We start from the raw sequence: 11,518 nt of genomic DNA, 5'->3' as shown, positions 1-11,518 counted from the left end.
GGGGAAGGTTGTGTGAAGGTCAGAAGAGGAGGGTTTGGGAAGGATTTTTTTTTTTTTTTTTTGGGGGGGGCTGTGGGCCCCAGGGCTGTGACTGATCACACCTTGACCTGGCTCCAGGGTGGGAGGACAGACGGCGCGTGCGCATGTTTTACAACAACACTGGAAGATACTGACTTTTGCTGGCTGTAACAGAACCTCCCTTCTCAGGGTGCCCAGCCTGCCACGCTCCGGCCCAGACTCAGGGCAGGACCGACCACGCCCTCGCGCACCGCCCTGCCACCGCTCAGCCTGGGGAGGCGGCTCGCTCCCGCGCCTCCCCCAGCGCGCAGGCGCGGAACATGAGGGTCCTCTGAGCGGGGGCTCGTGCAGCGCATGCGTAGTAGCGGGGTCAGGAGGAACGGATTTGGCGTCGTCCGCTGCTGCCGTGCTTGGCTCTGCGCGGGGGCCTGGGCGGGGGGAAGTGGAATGAGCCTTCACCTGGCGCGGCCTCGCGCACGCCGGGGAACCGCCGCCGCCCGCCGGCGACTTTCCTGCCGCTGCGGGGCTCCCGGCGCCCAGTAGTTGCCGCCGCGGAGCGGCCCGAGAGCAGCCCCCGGAATCCGCCTGTCCGCGGCCCCGCGAGCCCGGCATGTGGCCCCGCGGGTGCGGGGGGCGCCGGCGCAGCCCGGCTTCTGGTCGCTGAGCCGGTCGCTGCAGGGCCGGGCCGGGCTGGGGTGGCTGCGCGGTGACCGAGCGGCCCGGGGCGAGGAGCAAGGAGACGGCGCTGCTGAGCCGGCTGTGGGGAAGCCAAGGGCGGACGCCCCGGCGGTTGGATCGGCGCACGGCTCGGTGAGGGCTGAAGAGCTCCGGTTTGCTGCTCTCCGGCTGCCCCGGTCCTGGCTGGCGGACATGAGATGATATAAACTCTCCGGTCTGCTGTCAGAGGGACAATGACCACCCCCGCTCTGCTGCCCCTGTCTGGGCGTAGAATCCCCCCCCTGAACCTTGGGGCCTCCTCCTTCCCGCACCACAGGGCTACCTTGAGACTGTCCGAAAAATTTATCCTCCTCCTCATTCTTAGTGCCTTCATCACCCTCTGTTTTGGGGCATTCTTCTTCCTCCCGGATTCTTCCAAACACAAACGCTTTGATCTGGGTTTAGAGGATGTGTTAATTCCTCACGTGGATACCAGCAAGGGGGGCAAAAACCTTGGAGGCTACTTGATCCATGGGCAAGGACACGATGAGCACAGGCACAGGTATAATGTATACATGGTTTTGTTTTTCACATAAGAAAACAATGCCTGATCTTGCTGTCATTTGAGTGACTGTAAGTGGGAATAGGATTGGGTCCAAAGGAAATCTAGTAAAGGAGACTGCAGGCCTACTGGATAATGTAGTTTTCCATTTGCCGTTTCCAGGAAAATGTGGCTTTACCTAGATGGCATAATTTTCTTCTGACAAATGTAAAAGTCACGATTGCTTAATCGTGGCTGAAAGGGATGCTGTCATCTAAGGGGCATAGTGACTTTTGGACAGGCCCACAAGTAGAGAGTCACCTCAGATATCCTTGCTTTCGTGAACAGGAAATAGCCATAGTATTTATTCTCTGTATATTTCCCAAATGTCTTTCTGCTTCTGAGTTCTCTGTGCCTTTCCCCTTACCCTTCTTCCCCAAGCTGCTACGTGTGATGCTGTCTGGGGTCCCTTAGCTCCTGGGCCCTTGTCCACCATGATTCTGTCTCCTTCAGGCTCTCAACTCTTGGCCCTAATTTGTGCTGCTGTTTTGGACAGGTGACAGTAAGCCAGGTAGTTGCCTTTTCTCCCTCTTTTAGCTTCCTAACTGTCTCAGCAGAGCAAGAGGCATAGCATGAGAGAGAACCTGCGCCTATGAGAACAAACTGAAGTGGCAGTGATTGGGGTTTTTCTATTAATGGTCACTAGTGGAGGGATACCATAGTTAAGTACTAGAACTGAACTATTAGACCTGACTGGTCTAGGTGCACTTGGGCTCTCTGCAGTATCAGGTCTCTTTATGTGATATAGAGTTGGGTTATCCAAGTCAATCAGACTTGGATTTTGTAGAAAAATTTGGATTTTGTAGCTTTACAAATCATCAAACTTTTTTCTTTTGAAAATTTCAGATGAGTTTTTGAGTACACTTATAAAATAATTCTAATAATAATAATAATCCTAAAAAAATAGTAACAGTAACAGAATTAAAAAAAAATTCATAAGCTGAGTGTTTCTTCGGGAGCGGTGTGAAATAGGGTCCCCCTTCTGCCTACAGTAAGAGTTCTTTAAAGGTGATTTGAGCCAACTTTTAAAAAACGGGATTGACCTTTTTTGTTACTGTATGGTATATAAAGGCAACCTGAATATTGGGGTATTTCCCACCCTGGTTTGTGCCTTATATTAAAAATATCAACATGTTAAGCGTGATTATTCTCTGCTAGTCATGGAGGACCTGTTAGACATCCTGCAGTTCATTTATTATGAGCTCTGATGCCTTAATTTAAAGGGCACAGGTGCTGAATATTTAACAAAGAATTAATTTCTCGAAAATGTTAATTAGCCACTACATTTAAATGCTACACAAAACAGTTCTAGGCATTGACTAATAAAACCTCATAATTACATATGTAAGGAGGTTTTACAGGTTGCTGAACCCCTTATGGCAACTAATCATGAACAAAAGCCTGTGTCCCTCTGCTTTGGTTACAGTAGGTTTCAATGGTCTGGGTTATTAGCTGCTTACTGGTGGTGCCTCCAGGGAGTCGGGAACCCTACCATACCTGTCTTTGTGGTTTCAGCTGTTCCTGTCTCCTTTCTTACCCATATGACTTGCCTGATACCTTGTAGTATACTCTTGTAACGTGTCTGTAATGGCTGAATCAGTGTACATTTTTTTATAAGGGAAGTACAAAGGAAGCATGTAAAGGGAAGGAGAAGATGGATTTGGAGTGGGTATATCAGTAATATCATACAATATACAAGTAACACAGCCTCAGGGTGGATTTCCCTGGATTCACGAGTCCAGTTTATCCCACGCTAATGGGCTTTGTAACGTGGAGGTACCCAAACACCTTGAGTCGTTGCAGGTCTGAAGCTGTTTGAGTGTGATGAGGTGTTGAGGGTGCTCATTCGCTTGGGGGACTAACCTCTGCATCAGCAAAAGGTGGTGTTTTCAGTGAAAAAAAGTTCCAACAGGGTAGGCGGCCTTCTCGGTGTTTCCAAGACCAGTTGCTCTCTCCCAGAGTAGTTCAGCTAACCCCTTTCTGGGCAAAATAGGCAAACCCCATCAGGGAGAAAACTGCCAGGAAATCACCTGAACTCCCCTCAGGCAGGGCTGTCCTTCTCTCATCCCCCATCCAGTTGGCTGCCATCCCACAAAGTTCACCTTATCACAGTGCTCAACACCCTGGTCAGGGTGAGCACGCTCCATCTCATCACATCCCCATCTCTCAACTACCTGGCAACAAGCTTGGGTCCCTTTTTTGTCAGACCCATTAACCCAAGTTACACTTACCTTGTGCTGTTTTGCGTCTCGTGATTCTGTTGTTTCCCAGGCACAACGATCTTCTAGGACAAACATGACTTGCATTTCTAAAGTAGACAAGCCAAATGAAAAGCTGTGTCACATATTTTTGAATTGCATGATGCCTTCTAGTGGCTGGCCTATAGAAAGAAAAAGAAACTTGCTAGTGCTAAAAACTAGTAGATTTTTGGCATAGCTTTTGGAGCTAGCTGACCAGGTTATAGTTCCAGTTCCGTTTCCATGTGATCTATCTGAAGACATGTAATCAGTAGTGATATCACAAAGGAAATTATTATGGTTGTGCCAACTTTGGCATTATTTGTGGGGTACCTGTAGATAGACGTAACTTTTCTATTATGTTCAAAGTAGACTTCAGTCAGTCTACACAGGCACTGTCTACACTAGGGAAACTTGGCATGCTAACCTTTGTGTGTGCCTAAACTTTTGCTCTACTCACACAAATGCTTCTAGTGATGCACATGCTTTACAACCTCTTTTTGGATTACATTTGATGTGACATACCAGCATGGACAGGGATCACAAAACTCTGTCATAAGTGATACTTACATATGACTGGGTTGCTGAAGGGACAGAATGTCCTGCATCAGCTGTTATTGCCTCAGTGTGTGTTAGAAACTTGCCCCATCCATGGTGAGTCGGAGAGAATCTTCGGGTGTCACCTGTACCCTGCTGGAGGTGCTTTCGGTTAGCACCGAAGTGCCATGTAGAAAAGGAGAGGATGGGCTCTGTTAACGGGCAGAGAAACAGATCGAATAGCTGGGCTCTGAGACACCGGATACAATGAGAATTTTCAGGATCTGCTTTCAAGAACCCTGGATCTTCAGTCGGTGGCCAAGCTGATTTGGCTGAAGGAGGAAAAAGGATGAAAGGTCCTCTATGTCTGGTACGTAGCTTATAAAATGTAACGACAGATTGCTTTTGGAGGCTTGGTGACTGAGGGAAGAATATTTTGTAAGAGCGCTGGTGTACATTCATAAAAGGTGGAAGCTACTCATCTTGGATATGTAATGCAGTTCTCTATATATGTAATGGAGTTACCTGTTAATCTTTTCTCCCCAGTATCTGAATAACTCACTCAGTAAGTCCTCCAATCAAATTTTGGGACAGTGCAGATTTCTTTCCACCCAGATGGAAACTTGCACAGCCTTTCCATTCAGAGGCAGTCCTTCAATATCAGAGGTGCAAATGATCCTCATTGGTCTTCATGCTTTCTGAGATTGCTTTTCTTTTCCTGGATGGGCCCATAAACAAAGATGTTCTTGAAGGTTGTTTGTTAGTTTAGTTAGAGCTGCAATCTCCTGGGACCCCTATCTTTATTTCATTAATCAGTTAAAATAGCATCCCCTGCTCACCTGTAATTTTATCAGTGTTTTTGTGAATTATTTCTCTCTGGTTCAGGAAAAGTGTCTTACAAGAATGCATTTAGAATCTGAAACAGATCTGTGATTGTACTTTGTTTCATTCTTTGGTATTTCAGGAAATGGATGGGCTGTTGCTATGGTTATTAACACTTTTTAATTTCTTGTTCTTCATTTCAGTGCTATTCAGACAGGATGGGTGTCCCAGAGTAGTCATTGGGGCAAGTGAACTGGATTCACAATTTTGGAAAAGCGCATAAATCTCTAGTCTAGGAAAAGGGGAAGCAGAAAAGACTGTTACTGGACGTGTACAGAGACATGAATAGAGACCCTGAACACATATACAGTTTGAAAAATATGTGTGTGTGGAGGGGAAGCTTGCTTTTTAAGAGACAGGACAGGTTCCAAAATCACCCGGGACTTCTGGAATGAGAGTCATGCACATGAATGGCAGATAGACTATTCCAAATGGAAATCTTTAATGCATACCTGAGGACTTGGGGAAGAGCGACAGCTGTGTAAACTCAGCAACAAGCTGATCCCCCCCCCCCCCCCCCCCCCCCGCCCAAATACCACAGTTTACAAGTACTGTACTTGTTCATAAGCTGAATTTTTTTTTTTTAGGAAAAAAGGTCAGCATCAGAGAAGGGGGTTGGCTTATGAACGGGTATAGAGAGGGAGAGGTGGGACACAGCCCCTCCCCCCCCAAGAGAGGGAGAAGGGAGAGGCAGCACAGCCAGCAGAGCCAGAAGGGAAGAGGCAGGGCCAGAGTCTCTCCGCTTCTGGCCACGCTGCTCTCCCCGCAACCTCTGAAGCAGCTGCAGCTTTGGAGATGGCAGGCTGCAGCCATGCCACTCGTCCCCGCCCACCAGAACAGGCTGCGGCCGCGCTGCTGGAGCACGCTGCGGCCATGCCGCCTGGCCCAGTCTGCTGGAACATGCTGCGGCCGTGCTGCCCGGTCTGGCCCCTGGGAGCAGGCTGCGGTCACGCTGCCCAGCCTGCTGGAGCAGCTCCGGCCAGGCCAGAGACATCCTCCCTTGGACTTCCCCAGATAAGGTGGGAAGGGATGGGGAGAGTGTGGGGGTCCCGGGATAGGGGTGGTCACAGGGTTACTCCCCACCAGCTGCTGTCATGGCCTGTCACAGTAAGCAGCTGGCGTGCCAGGACACTTCGTTTACTTAGGTTTACCTCCGTGCCTGCGGACGCTCGAGGTATACAAACATCTCGGCTTGCCAATGGCTTATCCTGATGGCCCAGGAGCCAACGTTTGCTCACCCCTGAATTATAGGGTTGACTTATGAATGGGTCATAAAAATTTTCCATTTTTACTTACCCATCTTGGGGGGGGATCGGCTTATAAACGAACCAGCTTACGATCGAGTATATACGGTAGCTATTTATTGGGCTGCTCCTTACCACGTCCTTCAGAGCCATTATAAAGTCACTTCACTCCTTTACAAGATTGATATCAATTTTCCTTTCCACAAAATGAGGCATTTTACTAACTCTTTCATTAATATTCATTAATATGTCTATTGCCACCTAATATAAATGAATTAACTTGTTTTGATATTGTAGTTGTCCTGTGACTTCTTGTGTTAATTAAATGTCTTGAAGGCCTCTCTAATTTGAACATCAGTCATATTCTTATTAAATACATCAAATGATTTATTTAAATGCTCCCTCACCAAACTCTTTGCAGTTCGAAAACTTGTCTCTTTCACCAGCAGAGATTGGTCCAGTAAAAGATATGTTTACCCACCTTGTCTTTTAAAATGACTAAGTCATTACTAAAGCAGGAAATATATAAATGTATGCAGATAAGAGTAAAATCCCAGCAGCTCAACATCTCAAAGCCATTTAAGAGCAGCAGCTGGCCTATCACTATGTCAACAGTGCAGTCTTTCAGAAACACATTCATATGACAGATTGAGAGTGGGATAATTATTAAAAACAAATGTATTACAAAAGGACAAACCCAGCACCAGCAGGGCTTTAAAATTGCAAGTATTGTAATGGCTTGTCTACATGGTGCAGCAATGTGTACTACAGGGAAGTGATTTTTAAAGCTCACTAATGTGTGATAGTGTTAGTGCCTGGGAGGTTGGGGAGTGGGGTGGGATGAGAATGTGCTACACAACTCTCCTCCGGGCCTGATCCCCAAAAGATGTGAGTCTGTTACAGTCCTTAGCAGCACAGCCTGGCTCTCTAGCTGAATCTGTAGAACCATGATTTCAGCTATGTAGTCCCTAGTTCACTTCCAGTTCACAGAAGTCAGCGTCCTTGTCATGTGTCATGCAAAATGTCAGGCTAATACTATAAATGCTTCATTAGTCACTGAACAGTTATGGGTTAACAGCCATCTTCATTTTTTATTATCCTGAAAAGACACTTCTCCATCTTCTTGCTCACTGTATCGCTATTTGTATTACATTAGCACCTAGAGGCTTCATTGTGCTAGGCACTGTATAAACAAAGTAAAAATGTTTTTGGTTATCAAAAACTTCCAATCTTTGTTTTAGTTGGTCTAGTAAAAGATAATAGCTTATCGATCTTGTGTCTCTAATCTTTGTTTTGTCCTTTTATCTCTTGTCTAAAACTAAGAAATGGGTAGGGTGATACAATCTGTTCATTACAGTGTCTCAGAATCTGCCTCTCCATGTTTGTATAGTCAGAAAATGATTTAATTAGCCATGATAAAAGTGGGAAGGCAGGATCACCTGGGAACACAATGGTCTTTCTGGTGTTCCGCTTTTAAAATTTGACTAATTTTTCTACTTAAATCAATAGATGGATTATTTGTACTGAGTTCTTACTTTAATCTGTCAGAGTTGGTATAACTGTGAATTGAGCTAATTAAGTTAACTAAATACACCCAAACGACTAAAGGTAATGACACCTAGAAAGACAAAGGGAAATCAGGATAAAATAGACACATGATTAGAAATGTCCTTTATGTTTACAGTTCTATTCAGATTCCTAAATTTGAAATGTAATTGCTTATGTTCAGAAATTGGTCAGAATGGCCTTCACCTTGCTTGCTTGCATGCATGATTTTATAAAAGATATATTGCATATATCTGAGAAACAGGAACCCTTAGTTCATTTTTGATTTCCTAGGCTGATATTGTTTGTGTGAATGTGAAAATGCGTTGCCAAGGTTTATGATTTCACTGTCAAGAGATTGAGTATGCCTTTAAAAAAAAAAAAAAAAAAAAAAAAGGTGTGGGGGGGGTAAAAACTCTTTGGAATTTTTGAGAAGGCAATTAGGTTCCTATATTTACTGTAATTTTTCTATTAATTCATAGTGTTTGTTTTTCTTTTTAAGGCTAGAAGGGATCATTAGATCAGTGCTTCTCAAACTATCTGATGTGGCGGACCGGCAATTTTCCCCCCCCGATGTGCCAGGGACCGGTACCATATTATTATCGTTTTCTCATAGGCACGTAGCACATCAGATCAGAAAAACTAACATTCTTCACTGTATTAATTGGAATGGGAGCGTGGTGAACATGCGGAGATGTTCCCATTTATATACATTGAAGACTGACTGAAAGGCTGTGCGTCTGTGCGGATAGTATAAAATGACTATTATTCGTTTACGATCCAAGAAAATATTATGTGAACATTCGTAGTAATTTATATCAGAAACAATATAATGAATAAAATAAAAGTTGGCAGACATTTCTTATTTTGTTTATTTTGTAAACAAATACAATATTGCAATACAAATAAAAAATATTAAAAAAATCAAACCAGCAAAGTCTGCTAACAAAGATGATATAAAAAAATTTATGACCACAATAATAGGCATGTTAAAACCTTAACCTTTACTAATGTGAAAGTGAGCCTGCTTCTTCTTTGTCAGTTTATCTAGTTGTGGTTCAATTGAAGACAGTGCTACACGTAATGGAGAATTACTATCCATACTATTCCTGTACTTTGTCTTAATGACACTCATAGTTGAGAAGCCAGTCTCGCAGAGGTATGTTGAAGGAAATGGGAGAAGAGTTTTTAGAGCAATTTCAGTAAGCTCAGGATATTCTGCTTTCACTTTTATCCAAAAGGAAGCAAGTGATGTAGTTTCAAAACTCATCTTCAATCTTTCGTCAGCAGCCAGCTCCAACAATTTATCCTCCATAGTGACAGTTAAGTCATCTTTCAAGGGAATAAACGGATTTCGGATCCATCCAGTCCTTTTCCGTGGATCATCTTCTGCTGGAAAGTAAAACTCAAAACGTTCTGCCAAATTCGTCAAGTGTTCACTGATGACATTTTGTAAAGATGTAACATCAAGGTCTTCACCTGCATCGGCGATGATTGTTGCTAAGTTGGGGAATATGTCATAACAATCTCTTGACACTCGACTCTTCCATGCTTTTAGCTTTTTTTTCTGTCCGTCGATCTTGTCTGCCATTGTAAGACATGAAGCCATCTTTCCCTGCATGGAGGTGTTGAGATCATTAAAGATGGAAAATGTATCAGCCAAATAAGCCAGCTTGGCTATCCAATCCACATCTTGGAACAGTTGTGACCAATTTGGTTTGTTGTCCTGAAGAAACTCGGCAAGCTCGTTTCGGAGCTCAAAATGCTCTTGACAGGACTTTTCCCCTCTAACCAACGTACATTGGCATGCAATAGGAGCTGTTTATGATCAGCTCCCATATCATCACATAATGCAGCGAATAGTCTCGAATTTAAAGCATTCGCCTTTACGTGGTTCACAATTTTTACTACCTTGCTGAGCACACTGTTTAGTTCTGTTGACATTTTTTTGTTGTTGCAAGACTTGCTTGGTGAAAGAAGCAATGTGTCGACTTGCATTCGGGTGCAAGCGCCTTACTCTGGGTAACCACTCCAGAATGCCATCCTGTCATTGCAGCAGCGCCATCAGAACATACGCCTGCACAAAACTTGAAATCCAACCCACATTTGTTAACGATGTAGTCGCTCACAGTCTTGAACACTTCAGAACGAGTTGTTTTTGTTGGTAGTGAAGCAGAAAACAAAAACGCTTCCTTCAAATCACCCTCCTGTTCAAAGTGCACATACACCATCAGAATTGCCATATTGGCAATGTCTGTACATTCATCAAGCTGCAAAGAAAAGTACTTTCCTAATTTGACCTATGAGCTGATGAGCCAGATCGTGAATTTGTCAAGCTATAGTGTCATTTGAAAGTGGCACCTGAGCTACTTTCTTTGCTGCCAGCTCACCCAGCATTTCTGTGCAGACATCTTTAATACAGCCTATCACTAGTGTCTCACCGATTGTGGATGGCTTTTTAGCCTTAGCAAAGCGAAGCGCTACTTTATAAGAAGCTCGCAAAGCACAAGTATTTATGTGTGACACTTCAAAGATCTGTTTCTGACGGCCTTTTAAATCAGCATGCTTTCTTTCGAAGAACTCTTTCGGCTTTGAAGTAATTTCATTATGCTTTGTATTTAAATGCCTCTTGAGCTTTGATGGCTTCATTGCGTCTTTAGCCAACACATTGCCACAAATAACGCACTGCGGTTTTGGCACTTCACCATCATTCGTGGCTACAAAGCCAAACTGAGTGTATTAGGAGTCATATTTCCGAGTAAAGCTCGTACGAATTCTTTTTGTTGACAATACTTCGGTTTCATTTACATTGCCATCATCTGATTCAGAATTACTCGTGTGTTCAACAACCCTATGTCTCTGCTTGATAAATATGTTCATTGGGCCTCGCTTCGCCATCTGTAAATTAGGCATAAAAATAATTAATATAAATTCCATTACCCCGGGTATATACTTAATTTATGATATTAGGATGAAAGCCGAATAAATGCAGTGGGAAAAGATAAGGTGTGAAAGCCATCACAAATGTCCAGATGGTCAAGAAAAAGTGAAAAAAGAAAAGGAGTACTTGTGGCACCTTAGAGACTAACCAACTTATTTGAGCATAAGCTTTCGTAAGCTACAGCTCACTTCATTGGATGCATACAGTGGAAAATACAGTAGGGGGATTTTATATACACAGAGAACACAAAACAATGGGTGTTACCATACACACCCACACACACTGTAATGAGAGAGATCAGGTAAGGTGAGCTATTACCAGCAGGAGAGGGGGGAAAAGAAACCTTTTGTAGTGATAATCAAGGTGGGCCATTTCCAGCCATTGACAAGAACGTGTGAGGAACAGTAGGGGGGAAAAATAAACACGGGGGAATAGTTTTACTTTGTGTAATGACACATCCACTCCCAGTCTTTATTCAAGCCTAATTTAATGGTGTCCAGTCCACAGACCAGAGCCCACGAACTCAAAGCGGCACCAGATAGTGAAAAACCTGCAGATATATCCCGACCGCCACAACGATCAGTAACCCCACAACTCACCTTTCAAGTTCCACCATTCTTACACATGCCTATCACTACACGTGCTGTACTTCATCCAGTGCATCGTAAGCCCCAACAACTATGTGGGTGAAATCAGACAGTTGCTATACTCTTGAATGAACTGTCACAGAGAAATGATAATGGCAAAAAACACTGTCACCCATGGGTGACCACTCTTTACAAAGCAATCATTCTCTCTGACCCCCTCAGTCTTCGTCCTCAAAGGAAACCTGCACAACACTAAACTGGGAGGGGTG

General features: G+C 44.2%; 1 protein-coding gene across 2 annotated transcripts in view; it reads left to right on the top strand.

The window, feature by feature from the left end:
- The first annotated feature begins 378 nt into the window (after window positions 1-378).
- MAN1A2 (mannosidase alpha class 1A member 2) overlaps window positions 379-11,518 on the top strand; it is a 306,596-nt gene continuing 295,456 nt past the window's right edge. For both annotated transcript variants that reach the window (XM_043540993.1, XM_037910300.2), the window contains exon 1: window positions 379-1,237. In XM_043540993.1, coding sequence (XP_043396928.1) covers window positions 930-1,237 — 308 coding nt within the window. In that variant the 5' untranslated portion in view covers window positions 379-929. The remainder of the gene's footprint in view (window positions 1,238-11,518) is intronic.

This window comes from Chelonia mydas, chromosome 1 (assembly GCF_015237465.2).
Source record: "Chelonia mydas isolate rCheMyd1 chromosome 1, rCheMyd1.pri.v2, whole genome shotgun sequence".
NCBI lineage: Eukaryota > Metazoa > Chordata > Testudines > Cheloniidae > Chelonia > Chelonia mydas.
The sequence above is the reverse complement of the archived record's forward strand: the minus strand, read 5'-3'. Positions and strand labels throughout refer to the sequence as shown.